At 49.6% G+C, this 21,093-nt stretch overlaps 1 protein-coding gene, 1 long non-coding RNA gene and 1 other non-coding gene across 3 annotated transcripts; 2 read left to right on the forward strand and 1 right to left on the reverse strand.

The window, feature by feature from the left end:
* The first annotated feature begins 2,257 nt into the window (after nucleotides 1–2,257).
* Nucleotides 2,258–2,330, forward strand: TRNAC-GCA (transfer RNA cysteine (anticodon GCA)). The gene has a single exon. It is a non-coding gene; the product is annotated as a tRNA-Cys (tRNA).
* Nucleotides 2,331–2,897: 567 nt separating this feature from the next.
* Nucleotides 2,898–6,997, reverse strand: LOC138433054 (uncharacterized). Its single transcript, XR_011254119.1, has 3 exons — nucleotides 6,730–6,997; nucleotides 6,149–6,482; nucleotides 2,898–3,886 (listed from the first exon to the last, which is right to left on the reverse strand). It is a non-coding gene; the product is annotated as an uncharacterized lncRNA (long non-coding RNA).
* A 3-nt stretch (nucleotides 6,998–7,000) lies between these two features.
* Nucleotides 7,001–14,840, forward strand: MUL1 (mitochondrial E3 ubiquitin protein ligase 1). The gene is made up of 4 exons (XM_069575080.1): nucleotides 7,001–7,291; nucleotides 10,777–10,864; nucleotides 11,511–11,631; nucleotides 12,904–14,840. Exons 1-4 carry the CDS (start codon nucleotides 7,172–7,174, stop codon nucleotides 13,625–13,627), a joined length of 1,053 nt encoding a protein of 350 aa, XP_069431181.1. The 5' UTR covers nucleotides 7,001–7,171; the 3' UTR covers nucleotides 13,628–14,840.
* Nucleotides 14,841–21,093: the final 6,253 nt, after the last annotated feature.

Below are 21,093 nucleotides of genomic sequence, written 5' to 3' on the forward strand. Positions count from 1 at the left end.
CCTAAATGTAAAACATAAAACTATCAAACTTTTGGGAGAAAACCTAGGAGAAAAATGACTGTGGTCTTAGATTGGGCAAAGACTTCTTAATGCAATACTGAAAGCATGATACATTAAAAAAAAAAACTGACAAACTGGATTTCATAAAAATCAAGAACTTCTGCTCTTCAAAAGACAAAGAGAATGAGAAGTCACGCCACAATACTGAAGAAAATGTTTGCAAATCACATATTTTGTAAGGGATTTGTATCCAAAATATACAAAGAATGCTCAATAATTAGCAAACAAAACAACTCAATTTAAAAAATAGGGAAAAGATTTGAGCAGATACTTCTCTCGCAAAGATATGTGGGTGGCAAGCAAGCACATAAAAGATGTTTGATGTAATTAATTATTAGAAAAATGCAAATTAAAACCACAATGGGATGTCATTACATACCTACTAGAAAAGGGGTCCCCAGCTCTGGACCCTGGAATGGTACCGGTCCACGGCCTGTTAGGAACTGAGCCACACATCGGGGGTCAGCAGGAGGCCAGCAAGGGAAGCTTCATTCGTATGCATGGCCTCTCCCTGTCACTCATCACCACCTGAGTTCTGACTCCTGTCAGATTCTACATTATGGTACTGGTCCATTTCATTATACACCACCATGCAATAATAATCAGTACCAGTTCAGTCGCTCAGTCGTGTCCGACTCTTTGCAACCTCATGGACTGCAGCACGCCAGGCCTCCCTGTCCATCACTAACTCCCAGAGTTTACCCAAACTCACGTCCATTGAGTCAGTGATGCCACCCAACCATCTCATCCTCTGTCCTCCCCTTCTCCTCCTGCCCTCAATCTTTCCCAGCATTAGGGTCTTTTCCAATGAGTCAGCTCTTCGTATCAGGTGGACAAAGTATTGAAGTTTCAGCTTCAACATCAGTCCTTCCAATGAACACCTAAGGAATGATCTCTTTGAAGATGGACTGGTTGGATCTTCTTGCAGCTCAAGGGACTCTCAAGAGTCTTCTCCAACACCACAGTTCAAAAGCATCAATTCTTTGGCGCTCAGATTTCTTTATAGTCTAACTCTTACTTCCATACGGGACTACTGGAAAAACCATAGCCTTGACTAGACGGACCTTTGTTGGCAAAGTAATGTCTCTGCTTTCTAATATGCTGTCTAGGTTGGTCATAACTTTCCTTCCATAGAGTAAGTGTCTTTTAATTTCATGGCTGCAATCACCATCTGCAGTGATTCTGGAGCCCCCAAAAATAAACTCAGCCACTGTTTCCACTGTTTCTCCATTTATTTGCCATGAAGTGATGGGACAGGATGCCATGATCTTAGTTTTCTGAATGTTGAGTTTTAAGCAAACTTTTTCACTCTCCTCTTTCACTTTCATCAAGAGGCTTTTTAGTTCTTCTTCACTTTCTGCCATAAGGGTGGTGTCATCTGCATATCTGAGGTTATTGATATTTCTCCCAGCAATCTTGATTCCAGCTTGTGCTTCATCCAGCCCAGCGTTTCTCATGATGTACTCTGCATATAAGTTCAATAAGCAGGGTGACAATATACAGCCTTGACGTACTCCTTTTCCTATTTGGGACCAGTCTGTTGTTCCATGTCCAGTTCTAACTGTTGCTTCCTGACCTGCATACAGATTTCTCAAGAGGCAGGTCAGGTGGTCTGGTATTCCCATCTCTTTCAGAATTTTCCACAGTTTATTGTGATCCACACAGTCAAAGGCTTTGGTATAGTCAATAAAGCAGAAATAGATGTTTTTCTGGAACTCTCTTGCTTTTTCCATGATCCAGCAGATGTTGGCAATTTGATCTCTGGTTCCTCTGCCTTTTCTAAAACCAGCTTGAACATTTGGAAGTTCATGGTTCACGTTTTGCTGAAGCCTGGCTTGGAGAATTTTGAGCATTACTGTACTAGCGTGTGAGATGAGTGCAATTGTGCGGTAGTTTGAGCATTGTATGGCATTTCCTTTCTTTGGGATTGGAATGAAAACTGACCCTTTCCAGTCCTGTGGCCACTGCCGAGTTTTCCAAACTTGCTGGCATATTGAGTGCAGCACTTTCACAGCATCATCTTTTAGGATTTGAAATAGCTCAACTGGAATTCCATCACCTCCACTAGCTTTGTTTGTAGTGATGCTTCCTAAGGCCCACTTGACTTCACATTCCAGGATGTCTGGCTTTAGGCGAGTGATCACACCATTGTGATTATCTGGGTCATGAAGATCTTTTTTGTACATAATAATGGGCTTCCCTGATAGCTCAGTTGGTAAAGAATCTGCCTGCAATGCAGAAGACCCAGGTTCAATTCCTGGGTTAGGAAGATCCCCTGGAGAAGGGACAGGCTACCCACTCCAGTATTCTTGGGCTTCCCTGGTGGCTCAGCTAGTAAAGAATCTGCCCACAGTGAGATGTGGGTTTGATCTCCACAGGGAGATGTGGGTTTGATCCCTGGGTTGGGAAGATCCTCTGGCAAAGGGAATGGCTACTCACTCCAGTATTCTGGCCTGGAGAATTCCACAGACTGTAATAATAATAGAAATTAATTGCACAATAAATGTAATCCGTCTGAATCATCCTGAAACCATCGTCCCTCCTGGATCTGTGGAAAAAATTGTTTTCCACGAACCTGGCCCCCGGTGCCAAAAAGGTTGGGGACCACTGTATCGGGATGTTTAAAATCAAAAGACTGATTCTACCAAATATTGCTGAGGATGTGAAGGATGTGGGATTCTCACCCACTGCTGGTGGGAATGTACAGTGGTGCAACCGTTTTTGGGAACTTCTAGGTAGTTTCTTAAAAAGTTAAATATACATCTGATGCATGACCCAGCCATTCCTGTCTGAGGAATTTACCCAAGAGAAATGAAAGCATCCATCCACACACAGACTTAGACATGCATGCTCAAAGCAGCTTTATTTGTAATAGTTAAAAACTGGAAACAATCCAAATGTCCATTAACAGGTCAATGAATAAACAGATTGTGATATATTTATACAATGGAACATTACTCAGCAGTAAAAAAAAAAAAAAAAGGCATAATCTGTTATTGACATGCAGTAGTATGGATAAATATCAAAATAATTATTCTGAGAGAAGCCAGAGAAGAGAGAGTACATACCATGTGATTCTATTTGTATGAACTTTTAGAGGATGCAGACTTACAGTGGCAGCAAACAGCTCTGTGGTCACCTGGGGATGGGACGGGGTTTACCTCATTATAAAAAGAAAAAGGTCTCCCCGACACCCTGCCTGAGGTCCGAGGGCATGTCCTGCATCGATCCCTGCATTCCAGTGGGTTAAATGTCCATTAAAAGTATGCTGACACTTGATAATTCCTAATAATGATTAAGTTAAGGGCTTTCCCATGGGAAAGCTCTGTAAGCAAAGTGAGTGACGACCTGATGTGATTGTTAACCTTTTTTAAATTTCCTTCGGCACAGCTGTGTGGCAACATTAACGCAGGAGGTCTCATCTTTCAAATCTCCCTGGTGCCTGGACCCTGCCGAGTGTCTCACCAGAAAGGAGCGCCTGCGAGGGCATTTACCCAGTGACTCACTGGGAACTCAGGGACTTTGTGAAATGCTTCCAGCGGTGGCGCTGTCCTTAGTAAACCCCTCCCCTTCCGGTTGCTCCTCCTAGATCCTCTGCCTGGCACCTCACTTTCCTCTTGGGAACTTAACCTCACTTTCTCTAAGTCAGAGGGCTCCTCTGTAACTTGTGATTCAATGAGGACAGTCATGCTGAGCTGAGAACCGCGCCCTGGGGACATCTGGCTGCAGCTGAAAGTGCCCGTCGTCCATCACTTCTAACAAGGTCCACATGATGGAAATCTCAAAATGTCGCAATAGTCCAGCCTGGCTACTGAAGGATTTCAGCCTTTGGCAAAAAAAAAAAAAAAAAAAAAAAAAAAGGCAGAGCTATTTAAGAGCAAACTGCTTTAAGAATGACAATCTTTTATAGAGTACAAACTTATGCAGGGGAAAGGTGGGGGAAAGATAAATTAGGAAGGGGGATTAACAGATACACACTACTCTACATAAAATAGATAAACAACAAGGTCCTAGCACTGGGAACTACATTCGACACCTTGTAATAACCTATAATGGAAAAGAATCTGAAAAAGAATTGATACACATGTAACTGAACAGATAAATATGTGTCACTGAACACATATGGAGACATATGTACAACTGAATCACTTTGCTGTACACTGGCGGCGGTGAAGTCGCTCAGTCGTGTCCGACTCTTTGCGACCCCGTGGACTGTAGCCCACCAGGCTCCTCCTTCCATGGGATTCTCCAGGCAAGAATACTGGAGTGGGTTGCCATTTCCTTCTCCAGGGGATCTTCCCCACCCAGGGATCGAACCCAGGTCTCCCGCATTGGAGGCAGATGCTTTACCCTCTGAGCCACCAGGGTAGCCCGCTGTACACTGGGAACACTGTAAATCAACTACAATTAAAAAAAAAAAGAAAGAAAGAAATCTGGTGTTGGACCCTCCCTTCTCCACCTGGCAGGTTATAGTCCATAGGGTCAGAAAGGACTGAGCAACTGAGCATGCACGCATGCCGCGCCACATACAAAACAGACTCAAATGGCTTAAAGACCTAAACAATAAGAATGAGAACTGGGATCAGTCTAGATGGGTGGGGTAGGGAGGGAGACGGGAGAGAGGTTCAAAAGGGAGGGGTATATGTATACCTATGGTAGAGTCATGTTGAGGTTTGACAGAAAACAACCAAGTTCTATAAAGCAATTGTCCTTCAATAAAAAAATAAAATTTAAAACATGGGGGAAAAAAAATGAGAACCATAAAATTCTTAGACGAGGACACTGACAGAACACTTGCTGACATAGCTGTGGCACTATTTTCTTGGATAAGTCTCCTGAGGCAACAGAAATAAAACCGAAAATTAACAGTTGGGGCCTGATTAAACTTAAAACTTGTGCACAGCAGAGAAAACCATTGATGAAATAAAAAGACAATCTATGGAATGGGAGAAAATATTTTTAAATGATGTGACTGACAAGAGGTTAGTATCTAAAATATACAAACAGTTCATAAAACAATATCAGTAACAATATCATCATCAACAACTACCTAATCAAAAAATGGGCAGAAGACTTGTATAGCCATTTTTCCAAAGAAGACACACAGATGGCTAACAGGCACATGAAAAGATGCTCCACACCACTAATTATTAGAGAAATGCAAATCAAAACAACAATCATATCACCTCACGCCTGTCAGAATGAGTATCATCAAAAAGTCTACAAATAACAAATGTTGGAGAAAATGTGGACAAAAGGGAACTCTTGTACACTGTTGGTGGGAATGTAAATTGGTACAGCCACTGTGGAAAATAGTTTGCAGCCTCCTCAAAAAATTAAAAATAAAGTTATCCAGCAATTCCACTCCTGGGTATATATTTGGAAAAAAACCAAAAACACTGATTTGAAAAGATAAATACTCCTCAGTGTTATAGCAGCACTATTGAGCATAGTCAAGGCATGGAAGCAACCCAAGTGCCTAGCAACAGATGCCTGGATTAAGAAGCTGTGATATTTCACTCAGTCATTAAAAAAAGGCTGAAATACTGCCATTTGCAGCCACTTGGATGGACCTAGAGAATATTATGCTTAATGAAATGAGTCAGACAGGGAAAGGCAAATTCTGTAAGATATCATTTATATGGAGAATTTAAAAACAATATAAATAAAGGTACATACAAAACAGAAACAGATTCAGAGAGGCAGAAAATACTCTTGCGGCTACCGAAGGGGAGGGGGCGGTCGGGAGAGACGACATAGGGCTTAAGTGATTAGCTGATACACGCCACCAAATATGAAAGCAAGCAGGACATGCTGTGCAGCACAGGGAATTACAGGCATTATCTTGTGATGACCTATGTGGAGTATAATCTGCAAACATATTGAATCACTGCTGTACAGATCAGAAAACATTTTGAAATCTGCTCTCTAACTGTGCGGTGAGGATTAAGTGGTTTGATGTTGGTGAAACTTTTTGTCACAGTTCAGTTCAGTCGCTGTCAGGTCCGACTCTTTCCGACCCCATGGACTGCAGCATGCCAGGCCTCCCTGTCCATCACCAACTCCCGCAGTTCATTCAGACTCATACCTACTGAGTCAGTGATGCCATCCGACCATCTCATCCTCTGTCCTCCCCTTCTCCTCCCGCCTTCAATCTTTCCCAGCATCAGGGTCTTTTTAAATGAGTCAGCTCTTCGCATCAGGTGACCAAAGTATTGGAGTTTCAGCTTCAGTATCAGTCCTTCCAATGAATAGGACTGATTTCCTTTAGGATGGACTGGTTCGATCTCCTTGCAATCCAAGAGACTCTCAAGAGTCTTCTCCAACACCACAGATCAAAAGCATCAATTCTTCGGCGCTCAGCTTTCTTTATAGTCCAACTATCAGATCCATACATGACTACTGGAAAACAACAGTTGTAGCTGTAATTATAAATTAGTAAAGTAAGTTGTTATGTGTGGTGCTGGCAGATTAAAGAGTTACTTTAGTGATCTAACCTCCTGTCTTGGAGGTAATAAGCTGTGCAGTCCGGTAAATTCCTCTCCAGTAGCAGTGTGACTTTGAGCACATCCACTAACCTCTCTGGCCTGTCTTCTAAAGCTGAAGAAAAAAAGCCAAGACCCAAGGTTTGCCCTGAAGCTTAAATGTGTACTCCCCCTAAATGCTTACCCCACGTTCTTTCCTTCCCATCCAATGGCGGAGTCATCGAACAACCAGGAAATAACCCCAGGAAAGCAGAAGGCCTGAAACCTTGGCACCGCAAGCGATACAACTACGGCCAGAGTTGAAATGGTCGCGGAGGGACGAGAGATCGCTCAGGTTCCGCAAACCATTCCGCACTGCCAACTCCTGGATCTCCGACTGCAGCGAAGGCAGCTGATGCTGGTCCATCACCCTGGCAACAGCACCTTCCGGTCTGTGTTGCCCGCCCTACCCCTCCCCACTTCCGGTTCCGGGTCCTGTGCCTTCGACGGGCGGCTGGCCGCGGGCTTCCGGGAGGAGCCGTCTCCGGGGGTGTGGTTCCGGGTGGCGGGAGGCTGAGGGGTGAGGGCTCGCTCGAGCGCTGCGGGGTCGCTTTAGCGCGGCGGCCTCGCCAGGGCTCGGCGCAGCCATGGAGAGCGGAGGGCGGCCCTCGCTGGGTCAGTTCATCCTCCTGGGCACCAGCTCTGTGGTCACCGCCTTCCTGTACTCCGTGTACCGGCAGAAGGCCCAGGTCGCCCAGGAGCTCAAGGTCAGTGCCCGAGCCCGCCCGGCCTCAGCCGGCCATGCCGCCCCGGGGGAACGGTGAGCCCCCCGACCTGCCGTGGGCCGCTCCACCCTCGGGAAAAGGCCCCAGAGAGGAACCAGGCCCTGGGAGGGCGTCGCCCGGCCCCCAGGAGCCAGGATCAGAGTTCGGGTCGCGTGATAACGGCTTCCCTTCCTCCTTTCCCCCAAGTCCCTCTCGTTACTCAGAATAAACCTTGACTTCATCACTTTGTTGACGAAAAAAATCTTTATTGAACACTTGCTATGCCCCAGGCGCCGAGCCTGGGTGGAACAAATTCCTGTCCTCATGGAGAGTGCATTCTAGTCCAACCAGATGGTGTGACACGTGGGGATAAAAACTACAGCCTAGTGCAGAGAAGAGGGGAAATGGGAGTGCTGGAGAAAGGGAGGTTTGCTCTTTTAAACAGGGTGGCAGTTGAGCAGAGCCCAGGAGGATTTGAGGCGAGCGTGCAGGTGCCTGGGAGGGGACAGCTCCTTGCTTCTGCAGACTCTGGCTTTTTATATTATGGCCGTTTAAGAATATTGCTCACTTTTCTAATGCAGCACCTGACGATTTACACAACATATTCCCATCTTGGTTTTAGTTCTGCTTCACAGTAATTTTAGGCAGATGAAAAGATACTCCAACCTGCCAATCAAGAAGTCGAAACTCAGAGGAAAGGTCTGTACAGTGTCAGTTTGGAGCTTAAACTTAGGTCTTTTGATTCAGAGTGTAGATTTTTTTTTTTTTGGGGGGGTTGACCACATTGCTTTATTATGAATGTGTGAGTGGCTCATGAGAGATGAACCTCATTAGGTCAGAAATGAGACCTTACCCTTCCTCCTTTCTAGGTTCAAACTCAATGCTTAACAGAGAGTAGACACTCAATAAATACTTGTGGATTTGTGCTCGGTGAAATTTCTTGTTTAAAGAAGGTGGATTTCTGCAGCGCCGTGCCAGGCTTTCTCTAGCTGTGGTGAGCAGGGGCAGGAGCTCCCCTCAGTTGCAGTGCGCAGGCTTGCCATTGCTGTGGCTTCTCTGGTTGCAGAGCACTGGCTCTGGAGCGCACGCCTTAGTTGCCTCGAGGCATGCGGGAATCTTCATGGACGGGATCAAACTGTGTCCCCTGCACTGGCAGATGGCTTCTTAACCACTGGACCACCAGGGAAGTCCTGGCTGAAATTTCATAATACAGCAGGACTTAATTTGACATTTATTTGGAAGGTGGATGCCTCAACCTGACACGCTTCATTATCATCAGATAATATGCGTTGAGAGCTTAGCAACAAGTGTGTGAGTTTTGGAATGCACCTAATTACCAGGGAGTTGAATTTGGGGTGTGAATCACAGCCTGGTGAGATTCCAGCTGCCTTCTTGTCTGCTTAATTAAATTACTTCTGAAATGATTGGCTGTGGTTGTAATTGATACTTCAGTTTCTTACTCTGAATCAGAAATCGCATTGGCATCAAGTTGGCTAGAGATGGGACCCTTTGAAGCAGTGAGTGCTCTGGGATCCATCTTTGGGTGACCTTAAAAGCTTTGCCAATTAGTTCCTCAATGAGGATGAAATAAGTAGCTCCTGCCTGGAAAAACAGTTGGGACTCTAGCTTAAGCTCTATTTTCTTGATCTGATTACAAAAATTCCGGACTAGGATTTGTGTCTTACCCTTTTACATCTCTCACAGTGGTGGGAATGCATATTTATTGCATACCTACTGTGTGCCAGCCCCTGGTCTGGATTCTTTCACACCTGAAGTTTCATTTAATTCACATGAAAATCCTGTAAGATTGTTTTCCCCACCTTTTACATGCTTTGAAATAGACTGTGATAAATTAAGTTGCCCAGAGTCACAATAGATGCCTTGAAGCTTGATTTAGTCGCAGGCTTTCTGACTGAATTTCACCTCCTTTCCTTCTAAAAAATGTTTAGACCATCCTGTGGTGGATACTTGACTATTTAGGTGACTTTGAGCAAATTACTTCACCTCTCTGAGCCTCAGTTTCCTTATCTGTAATTGGGGATGATAATGTCTACCGCAGAGGGATGGTGTGAGCATTAAATGGGGTTATGCATTTAAAATGCTTAGCAGAGTGCTGGGAATGTAGTATATGTAAGTGCTTAGTTATTCACTAATTTCTTCATCAGATGGGTAAGAGTTGACTCATTGGAAAAGACTCTGATGCTGGGAGGGATTGGGGGCAGGAGGAGAAGGGGATGACCGAGGATGAGATGGCTGGATGGCATCACGGACTCGATGGACGTGAGTCTGAGTGAACTCCGGGAGATGGTGATGGACAGGGAGGTCTGGCGTGCTGCGATTCATGGGGTCGCAAAGAGTTGGACACGACTGAGCGACTGAACTGAACTGAACTGATGGGGCACTATCTCGGCACTAGGGGGACGGCAGTGAGCAAGACCAGCAAGGCCCTAGCCCTCCTGTGCTTACAGCCCAGTGGAGGGGGAGACCGACAATAAACGAGTAAATAAACCTGAGTGTTAGTTGTTACTGCCCGTTGTTTTTATTACCTTCGCAGTGTGTGTGGGTAATAATTTTTATTGACCTTGCTCCTGTTGTTTACTGGGTGGCAACAGCTTAAACTCAGAGGGACCTTAATACCTATCCAGTACTACCACCTCTTTCGAGGTTACTTGCCTGGTATCCGTAAGATGGTGTTGATGAAAATACCTGAAAGCAGGAACCGTTTCCTTCATTCGACCCTGAATCCTTGGCCCCCAGCACAGGGCCTGGTTCAGGAAATGTTCAGTGGCTTTATTAATTTTACCTTATTTTGATGGAGCAGTAGCAGGCTTGATTGGTTCCCAAGTATAGCAGATTGGGATGAGAACAGGAAGGAATGGAAAACCGGGGACTGTGAGAGGAAGGGAGCGGCAGAGGTGGCTGTGCTCGGCTGTTTATGAGAGGGAAGGAGGCAGACGGAGGTGGAGGGTAATGTTTAGCACCGTCCACAAAGCCATGCCCTACAGTGCAAAGGCAGTGCTTTATTATAATGTGTGATGCAGGGCATGAACTGACAAGGGCCTGGTGATGATAATGCCTACCACCGCCCAAGCCCCTGCCATGTACAGGGCGCTGGTTTATGTGCTTTTACACGTAAACTCTTTGGATGCATGGTTCTGTGTCATCAAGAAGAGATCAAATTACATTCAGTCACGGTATGCAGATTGATTAGTGCCTTTAATATTTTCATCTTAGCACGTGAAACCGAAAAGGACTGTGTGTTTGGTTAACTGGTGTACATGGCAGCCCCATTTGCAGGTGGCGGAAACAAGGTGCCTGTTTATATGGTGAAGCTGGGACACAGCTTTGGAATCTGACCGTCCTTAGTCACCTTCCTGCCTGGTTCCCTTATTCTCTCAACGTGAAAAAAAGAGTCATTTTCTTTCTTCACTTGTTTGATTGAGCATGTCAGTATTGAACAGTCAGTCCAATCTGTTGTTTCCATTTAGGGAGCTAAAAGAATCCACTTAGGTGAAGACTTAAAGAGTATTCTTTCAGAAGCTCCAGGGAAGTGTGTGCCTTATGCTGTTATTGAAGGTATGTTTATTTATTGGTAAAATGAAAAATAACTCAGTCTTTCAAAGTTTGATACAGATCTTCCTGGCTGACATTGGCGGTCTTTTGTAGCCTTGGGGTGGGGGTTCAGAATTTGGACTTTGGGGTCAGGAAGACCTGGGTTACTGCTATATGATTTTGAGGAAATTACCCCAGCTTCCGAGCCTCCATTGCCCCATCTCTAAGATATACATTGAAAGTGAAAGTTGATCTGAAAGTGAAAGTTGCTCAGTCGTGTCTGACTGCAACCCCACGGACTGTAGCCCGCCAGGCTCCTCTGTCCACGGAATTCTCCAGGCAAGAATACTGGAGTGGGTAGCTATTCCCTTTTCCAGGGGAGCTTCCCAATCCAGGGATTAAACTCTGGGTCTCCTGCATTGCAGGCAGATTCTGTATTGTCTGAGCCACCAGGGAAGCCCAGAATATACCTTACAGGGTGGTAATAACACTGAAATGACGTGATCCATGTAAACTGCTCAGCAGAGTGCCCCCAAAGCATAACTGCTGGCGATAACAGTGTCATCACTTTGATTAATTAAACTGACTCAGACTAAAAACAAAATCTAAATTACTTTAAAGGAAAGGACAGAAGAGTTCTACAGAAGTAAAATAATTTGTTTCCATTTAGGAGCTGTTCGATCTGTTAAAGAAACGCTTAACAGCCAGTTTGTGGAAAACTGCAAGGGGGTGATTCAGCGGCTGACGCTTCAGGAGCACAAGATGGTGTGGAACCGGACAACCCACCTCTGGTGCGTATCCTTGCTCCAGGGGCCCAGACCTCGAAGATGGTCAGCTGAGAAGCTGGCGTCCTGGCCCTGTCTCCAGGTGTTCAAGCTCCTCCTGAGACAGGGTGGAGACCAGCCTCTCAGTGCCACTGAGATCTCTGCCACTGCAGTCTCCTAGGCATCTTGTCCAAAGGTAGATTCCTGGCCTCTTCCAGATCTGCCTGGATAGAATTTCCAGGGTAGGGGACCTGGAGTCTGTAGATATGCACACTAAGGGTTGAGAAGCCCTGACTGATGGTATGGATTGATGATTTCCAGTGCTCCATGCTGTAACATGGAGTTCCATTTTTCCAACTGGTCCTCAGGGGGTTCTGTTTTGGAGTTTTATCTTAATTTTTATTGTAAAAATTATAATTAAAATTTTAAAAATTAAGAATTCAATTTTTATTAAGGCTGCTTAACCTGCGATCTCCTCTTTTAACACAGTTGTAAGTGCAGCAACGCAGAACTGTTAGCTGCAGGCACAGGCTGTACAGCAGATTTCGAGCTTCCTCCTCTTGTAGAACTGAAACTTTACATCTGGGGAATGTCAGCTCCCCGTTTTCTTCTTCCCTCAGCCCCTGGCAATCCCTGTTTTGCTCTGTCTCGATGGGTTTGGCTACATTAGATACTCCATGCAAATGGAATCCTGCAGTCCCTGTCCTTCTGTGGCTGCCTTAGCTCGCTTTGCTGATGTCCCCCAGGTTCACCATGTTGTCGCATGTGGTGAGATTTCCTTTTTCTTTTCTTGTCTTTTTAAAGGCTGAGTAGCATCCTGTTGTATGCATGGACCGCATTTTCTAGGTTCACTCATCGGCAGTCACTGATGGTGCTGCCGTGTTTCGGCTGCTGTGAATAAGCAGTGAGCCAGGGAGCACAGATCTCTCTCCAGATCTAGATTTCAGTTCTTCCAGATCCATGGTCCGAAGTGGGATTGCTGGGTCATATATGGTAGTTCTGTTTTTAAGTTTTTTGAGGGATTTAAGATAAAAATCGATCTGTCTTAACAGGGGCAGAGGGAGATAAAAAGAGTAGAGGTGATCTCTGATGGCATTTGTTGCCCACTGAGGCGGCCGGAGAACCGGAAAACCTGCGCTTCCCTCTTCTGAGGCGCTGGACGAGTGTGGTGTCTGTTGTCGTCTTCTCTTGCTCTTGGTTCACGCTTGATCCTGCCCTGGCCTCCAGGTGGTCTCCAGCCCTGTCTGGCTGTGAGGTGTTTGCGGTCCTCTGATTTACCATGCGCCCTCATTCCTGCAGGAACGACTGTTCCAAGGTCATTCACCAGAGGACCAACACGGTGCCCTTTGACCTGGTGCCCCACGAGGACGGCGCGGGCGTGGCTGTGCGCGTGCTGAAGCCCCTGGATGCGGTGGACCTGGGCCTGGAGACGGTGTACGAGAGGTTCCACCCCTCCACGCCGTCCTTCACCGACGTCGTTGGCCACTACCTCAGTGGGGAGCGGCCCAAGGGCATTCAGGAGACGGAGGAGATGCTGAAGGTGGGGGCGCCGCTCACGGGGGTGGGCGAGCTGGTGCTGGACCACAGCTGCGTGCGCCTGCAGCCCCCCAAGGGGCCGGGCATGCAGTACTACCTGAGCGGCCAGGACTTCGACAGCCTGCTGCAGCGGCAGGAGTCCAGCGTCCGGCTCTGGAAGGTCCTGGTTCTGGTCTTCGGCTTCGCCGCCTGCGCCAGTCTCTTCTTCCTCCTCCGGAAGCAGTACCTGCGGCGGCGGCGCGAGCGGCGGCGGCCAGAGGAGGAGTTCCGGGAGCGCACCTGTCCCGAGGAGGACCGTCCCGAGGAGGACCGAGAAGGCCCAAAGGGTGCCTGCGTCGTGTGCCTGAGCAACTTCCGGTCGTGCGTCTTCCTGGAGTGCGGCCACGTGTGCGCCTGCACTGAGTGCTACCGCGCGCTGCCCGAACCCCGGCGGTGCCCGATCTGCAGGCAGGCGATCAGCCGGGTGGTACGCTTGTACAACAGCTAAGGCGGGGTGCGGGGGGACCCTGCCCCGCTTCTGGGGTGTTTAGCATCTCTGGGCCCTTATAAGAGTAGTGACGGGGCCGCCACCAGCCGTGGAAGGCTGCCTTTGTCCAGTGTGGGGGTGGCCTTTGCCAGCCTGGAGCACAGGCGCACAACCCCATGCCCCGCCCTGGCACGGGTGATGGGGGTGCCGTGTCCCTTCCCTGGAGCCAGGTGAGCCCGTGTGTGGCTGAGAAGAGCTCACCGCCCAAGCACCAAAGTCCGTGGCCTCCAGCTTTTCTGTCCCTGTCTTCTCCCCACTCCCCCCTCTCCCCCCAGGTGTGGGTCCCTGTGGACCAGAGCCTGAAAGACTGGCCAGAGGGGAGAGCAGAGTTGCTTTGAGGAGCCGCCTGAGAGCAGGCTGTGGGGCAGTCTTCCTCCCCCTTGCTTACCCTGCAACTCCCCGGGAAGAGTCTCCAGGCTGGTCATGTCCCTTACCTGCCGGATTCCCATGTATGCGCACGTGGATCAGCATAAAAGGCAGTGAATGCAGCGGCTGCCCTCTGCCTAACAGGCTGGGACTCTGGTCGGAGAAGGGAGGCAGGTTGCTGGCAGGGCCACTTGGAATGGTGCCCATTCATTGTTCCCCTGGCACGGTGCAGACAGGGCTGCCTAGCTGCAGCCTTCCTGGGGCCGCAGGACCTAAAGAGGGCGCTGGGAGCACGCAGTCCGCCCTGACTTGGAACTCAGAGGCCCGAACCGGCTGAGGGCTGGCTCTGGTTTTCTCTGCCCAGGCTGAGCTGGAAAGGTCTTAGCCCCAAAGGAAGCAATAAGGATGCTGCTATCCCGGCCTGCAGTTTTCTCAGCTTCTCACGGAGGCTCCCACCAAGGAAAAGTAGCAGCCAGCATCTTGAGCCTGGGGCCTTGTCTAGGCTAGCCCTAACCCCGCCACTGAAGAGCTCACACCCCAGGGGCGTCATCACACCACCCCTTCACCCCTCCCCGTCCCACTTGAGTTTGTGAGTGAGAGAAGCGGGCGAGCCCCTCGCACTGCCTGTCAAGTGTCCAGGGTCACTAAAGTCACGTGCGCAGCACTTTCTTTTCTCCCTTCCCTGGCTCTGAGCATCCATGCCCTCATTGCCCTTCGTGCAGGGGAAGGGGGTGTGCTCTCGGGGGCTGACACCAGCTGTATGCAGTGTCCAGTGTGGACAGCGCTAATAAAACTCCTTCTCACCGAGTGTGAGCATGTTGCTGTGAACGGGTTCGGTGGCTAGGCTGACGCTTCCCTGGGGGGATGGCATCCGGTCTCAATAGGATGAATTGGAGACCTTGGCTGCAAGGTGGTCTGGGCCTCCCCATGGTGGGGGCAGCTTGGTGACGCTAAAAGAGGAGGGCTGAGTGGGGAGCCTTGGCAGCCCGGAGACTGCGTGCAGGTCATGCCCGGCCTTGCCCAGAGCTGTCCCTGAAGAGCGCTGTCCTGACATCCTGAACGCAGGCTGTGAGGTTTCACCTGTGGTGAGAGTGGGACAGGTGGGCACTGGCAGATGTACGCGGTGCTCCTTCCGACCTGAATTTCAAGGTGAGTTAATTCTCACAAGGCCCTGTGGGCTCGCACGGCATCTCATCCTACAAGCAAAGAAGCCAGTCCCGAGGGGGCATGTTCCCTGGGTCAAAAGCATACAACTCGTGAGGCGGGTGGTCTACATTGAAACTCCAAGCTGTTCAGGCTCCTGACCCTCCTGCTCACCAGCGGTGGGGCAGTTCCCTTGGTGCTCGTAAGGACGCCCCACAAGATGATGTTCCCCGTGTTAGTGGAGGAGACCATGCTCTCGGGGAGGAGGCCCATTGGTGACAGCCCACATGCCCAGTGAGTCCTGGCCGGGGAGGTGTTACGGCCCTGGCTTTATATAGATGCGTTGGGCGGGGGTGGCAGGATGGGAGGGGGACTGGTGGGGCTGACCTTGGCGCATCTCAAAAGCATCTGCTGTTCTGTGTCCCTTTAGCAGGCGCTTTGAAAGAGAGCCCAGGTTATGAGGATGAGTGAACTGCCGTGTGTAGGGGTGAGTGGGGGAGGAGGGTTTGTGTTAAATCTATGAAGCGCTCAGCCCTCGGCGTGGATTTCATGAGTAAATCTGATCAAGTGAATGAAAAGCAGAGAAGGCAGCCTGCCCTTTTCCCCAGACCGACTCATACCCTGGGCAGACCAATTCTTCTGTCTCGAAGGCTCCTCCAAGGGAGTTAAGGTGCCCATAGTGAGAGACACAGGAGCAGCCTCTAGGTGACAGCTGATTGGGAACATGAGCTCACACGCACCCAGACTCCAGACCTGAGGTCCACGCGAGGTCCTAGCCTGGCTGGGCTGAGACTGCCCCATGCTCTCCGTCACCCACGCAAGTCCCCGCCTTTGGTTTAAGGAGCTCCTTTCCAGCAGGCTTGAAGGGGCTTAGACTGATCTGTGGGATGGAAGCCGGTGAAAGAGTGAACGTGAAGGTCGCTGAGTGGTGTCCGACTCTTTGTGACCCCATGGGCTATACAGTCCATGGAATTCTCCAGGCCAGAATCCTGGAGTGAGTAGACTTTCCCTTCGCCAGGGGATCTTCCCAACCCAGGGATCAAACCCAGGTCTCCTGCATTGCAGTGGATTCTTTACCAGTTGAGCCACCAGGGAAGCCCAAGAATATGGGAGTGGGTAACCTATCCCTTCTCTAGATGATCTTCCTGACCCAGAAATCGAACTGGGCTCTCCTGCATTGCAGGCAGATTCTTTACCAACTGAGCTATCAAGGAAGTCCATGCAAGCTGGTGGTGGGGGACTAACCATGGGATTGTGAATTTCAATTCAACCCTTAGGCTCAGCCACTTGAATCTGCCCCAGACAGCATTCAGCCAGGATGGTCTTGAATAATTGCTCCTGGTGTTTTGAAATTCTTTGCGAGGTACTTGATACGGGTAGATGCTCACAGTCCAACAAAGTGAGCATTGTTCACCCCGTTGTACCAATGAGAACTTCCTGGTGGGGTTACAGTTTACTGATGGCCACACATCATCACCAACCTGGTAGTGTTGGGCTCTCCTGGTATCAGGTGTGTTTTTTAGATTTAGAGTGAACTGGAAGTGGAGGCTATATCACCCCTTTTTGCAGCTTATGTGATTTGCTCAAAGCTATCAAAGTCTGAGCATAAAGCCCTTTCCCTTTAAATCGCATTGAACCTGACAGGCTAAGAAGGAAAACTGTCCAAGAGAGAAGTGAATGTTACGCACAGTGTTTTTGAAGCCTGTTAGCACCCTGAGAATCACCAGTCACCCCTGGTTTTACAGAGAGCAGTTTGAGGCTTATCCTGATGGAGGAGGAGCCAGAAGGCAGGTCCTCGAAATCCTAGTTCATTCAGAATTACGATGGAAAATTCAAACAGCAAGCATCATGACAAACTAGGGTGAACTCTGACACCGTTTGCAACCCTGGTCCTAGCCTGGATGTGGACAGATCTGATGTGGATGAGCACGAAGGGCCTTGGGGCTGCTCAGAGGAAGAGCTCTCAAGTTTTGGTATCCTTGGTGGGCATTTATTCATCCCCCAAACATCAGCTAAATATGTATTCTGTGCCTGGGAATTCAGAAATGAATATGGCGCAGTTTCTGCCCTCAAAGCACTCAGCGTTGTCTTTTAAAGTGGCCTGATTGTTTGAAAATGAATAAGCCCTACAGATGGATGGGTGATGGCTGTTAGGGCATTTTTGGTTCACAGAATGTAGCTGGCAGGGCCTTTGAGATTGGCCTGGTTAGAGCAGATGCCCTGACAGTTCAAAATAAAGCCACCAAGGGTAGGGTATCTTTGCTGAAGGGGAGCCAAGCAGAGAACATCCATCCCACAGAGCTGAGAATGATCTATTAGAAACACCAGTCTGACCACGTGCCTTCTCTGCTTGAGGAGAAGCAGAGCCTGGAAGGTCCCCAGGCTCCCTGTCTCCTCCAGGCTTAAGCTCTGGGTCCTCTAAGGCACATGGAGGTGTGTGAGCCAGCCCCTGGCAGTCCCTCCAGGCCTTTCCCCGTCCGTCTGTCTCTCACCTGTGGCTCCAGCCACACCGAGCCTCTGAGCGTCATTAAGCGCGCTTGCTGTTCCTGCCTCCTGGCCTCTGCTATTGCTGAGTCTTGCCCCTGGCATTCTGGTCCTTTCTTCACCTTGCTGTATTAGGTGCTTGCTTTCTTCACCTCCTCACCCTTTAAAACTCAGCCTTAGGTTTTCCCTTCAGAAAACCTCCCCTGACCCTCCCCACTTAGGTGGAGTTAGGTGCCCTTCCTCTGAAGTCCATTATCCAGTCCCCTGTTCTTTCTCTGAGCCATCTTGCCCACGCTTGGGCAGGAACTGTGTCTTATTTCTGCTCCAGCACCATTTTTTTAGGCTGTCACTCTACACTAATTAGAGCTCACATTAGGGCTTACTCTTTGCTAAGGGCCTGCAAAGGAATGGACATGATTAATGTCACTTCATCTTCACTGTGAGCTATGTGTTTGTATTATTCTTACTTTAAACAAAAGGAAATCAAGGCTCAGAGAGGTCAAGTGTCTCACTCAAGCACCCAGGAAAGACAGGATTTAAGCCCAGGCACTTTGACTCCAGAACCCCAGCTCTTAACTGCTGAATGTACATGGAATGAATGAGTAAACTGGTGAATGAGATGATGGATGTGGGCCCATAATCCTGGAAAGCTGCCTGTGGGAGTTGGTTTTTGGATCAGAGGTGAGGGTAATGGCCTGATTGTAAAGAACAAGGGCAGGGGCCTCTCAGTGCCTGGAGCTGCAATGCATTACGTGAGAACACCATGTACGATGAGCTGCCCAGAGCTTCCGGGGCTCCACACAGGAGAAGTCGGGCCGGCATCACTGCCTGGTGGCAAATGGTCTGGGCTGGGAGCTGACTTCCTCTCGGGTTCTGTTGCTGTGTGATCTCGATGGAGTGGTGTAACCTCTCTGAGCTTCAGCTGTGTCTGTAAAAGGAGCAGGCTGGATTAGCTCTCCAAGGCTCCATCCAGTTCTGGTATTTGGCCTGTCTGGGACACAGCAAGTGGATGAGCGAGGCTGCAGGGTGACAGTTTCAAAGCCCTTCTCAGGGCTGCTGTCTGAGGCCTGAGGGCCCTCTTCGGCAGAGCTGCCTGCCGCAGCCCCAGGACCACGTTCCCGGAAAGCCGGGGAGATCAGCACATTTTCTCCCTAATTAGAGAGTGATAGCTGATCAATTTTGAATGAGATAAGTTTCCGTGTGCAGTGTCCTGAATTGCTCCCCAGAGTGCTCGTTAGTCATTTCGCTCGCAGCTGCTGCCTTATTGTTTTTCAGATGCCAGCCGAGGGACCTGGCATTTCCCTTCTGCAAGCGTGGGTCACATGGGGCCAAGCCAGGGACACTGGCACCGGTCCCAGGAGCTGCCCCGGCCTGGGGGAGGGCCCTCTGCTCTTGACATTTACCCTTTGCTCCCGCCGGAGCCGTGGCCTCACCTTCGGTGACTCAACTCCAGAGTCCTCTTGGATTGGGCTGTGACCCTGGAAGGCCTCAGCTGAAGTCTTATTAAGCACCTAGCGCACCAGACACCTTGTATCTTGAACCTGAATGGTCTCCAGGCTGGAGACAGGGGTACACACCAATATAAATGTCCACATGGCCATAACGTCAGGCCTCCCACCCCCCGACGGCCTTCCCTAGTATATAAGATGTTTCATCAGATTGGGCTTCATTCGTGTTTGCGGTACGTTGGCGCATAATATGCATTTCTTCCTGCCCTTCGCTGCCCCAGGGCTTGTGATGGGATTCCTCTCTTGCTTTGATTTCTACCATGGCCCCCAGGTGGCGCTGTGCTCCTATGGTTGCGGCTGCCAGCGGCCTTGCAGGCGACGCTGAGGTGGCGCTTCCAAAGGCGGGTTCAAGTTTCTCTTTTCCTGGGGGCTGGAGAAGAGGCCTGAGGACAGAGCCTGAGAAGGACCTGGGGCTGCTGACACCAGACGCAGCTGGGCACAGGCTGGGAAGGGGAAGAGCAGGAATGTTCTCTCTAGTTCCTTTGTCTGCCCAACACACCGGGAAGCCGGGTGCAGATGTGAAAATACTGAGAATCCCAGAAAATTCAGGGGGGAAAAAACCCACATTTCCCTCCCTATAATTTCCCCAGCATTCACATCTTTAAATATACTAACCATGATTTCTTTCAACAAAAAAATAAGACGTGCATAAAGCATCACATGTTCTTAAAATACCCAGATGACTTCACACTGGTAAGGGATGCTGAAAAAATTTGCATGGCATAGATTTTGATTTTTCTCCCCAGAAGCTTTTTCTCAGTGGAGAAATCCTGCTTCTCCCAGCCTGGCCTGCTCCCTTGCCATCCTCTCCTCTGTCCTGTCTCTGCCTTCTGCCCCCTTGCCTAGGTATCAAGTTTCTCTGTCTCCTCCTCTGCAAAGAGATAGAACTGTCAGCGACTGCGCTTGACAGGCCCGCCTCTCGTCTACCCTGTTGCCTCTTGTCTTTGAGTGTGTGAACGAGTTTCTTCCTCTTCCCGTGGATCTGTCTTCCTCTCTGGGCTTTTTTAGTCTCTCTGCTTCTGTTGGATTCCATCTGCTTCTGTGAGTCTGTCTCTCTTCGCATCTTTCTCACCTGCACCAGGCACCTCCCCTCCCAGACCCGTCTCTCCTCTTCTGGATGCCCAGGGTCTGGCAGGGCAGGGTAGGGAGGGCCTTTGTGTCCAGGCCCTGGCTTCTCCAGCTGCTGCCCTTCCTCCTACCCAAGGAGTTCCTAGGAAGAGAAAGCCCTTCTCTCCACCCTCGCAGGCCCTGGAGGGCTCCAGGTGGTGGGACTTACTGCGTGGAGCTGACTGCTGGCCAGCTGTCCCGCTAGGTCTCCTCCTAGAGACCCAGTCAGCACCTCACCTGATCCTCAGTATCCCCTTGAGGCTTATCTGTTACCCCCACTGCACCACTGAGAGGAAATCTGGCTCAGACAGCAAAGTGACCGCTGGGAGGCCGTGCAGGTAAGAAGGGGTGGAGCTGGGGCTGAGCTGCTGATTTCCCCTCATTTCACTTGCTCATCACCAGGTCCAGCGGACAGAGCTCTGAGCTGGTTGTTGGGAGGCCTGGGCTCTCGGCCCAGGCTCTGGTTCCAGCTGGGCAGCTCACCTTCCTCGTTTGGGGCCGACTCCTTCCCACTGTGCAGTGGACCAAGATCCCTGTCTGTCCTGCCGACCTTCCAGATTGTCATGGACACCAAACGACCTTGCATCTGCTGGATGGGGACGTGCCCGAGTAACCGTGTGGGACCCGAGAGGCCAGAGCGGCCTGTGCCCTTGCTGGGAGTCTGGGCTCAGAGGCCACGGTCACACGGTTCTTCCCGGAGCTGACCCCCCACAGGGCTGACCTCCGTGTGCAAGAGGTTTGGACCATAACCTCTATCCCCTCGGTCGGTCTGTGGGTGGGACGAAGTGAGACTAGAAGAGGCTTGTCCTGGGTTGCCTG

This window comes from Ovis canadensis, chromosome 2 (assembly GCF_042477335.2).
Source record: "Ovis canadensis isolate MfBH-ARS-UI-01 breed Bighorn chromosome 2, ARS-UI_OviCan_v2, whole genome shotgun sequence".
Classification (NCBI taxonomy): Eukaryota; Metazoa; Chordata; class Mammalia; order Artiodactyla; family Bovidae; genus Ovis; species Ovis canadensis.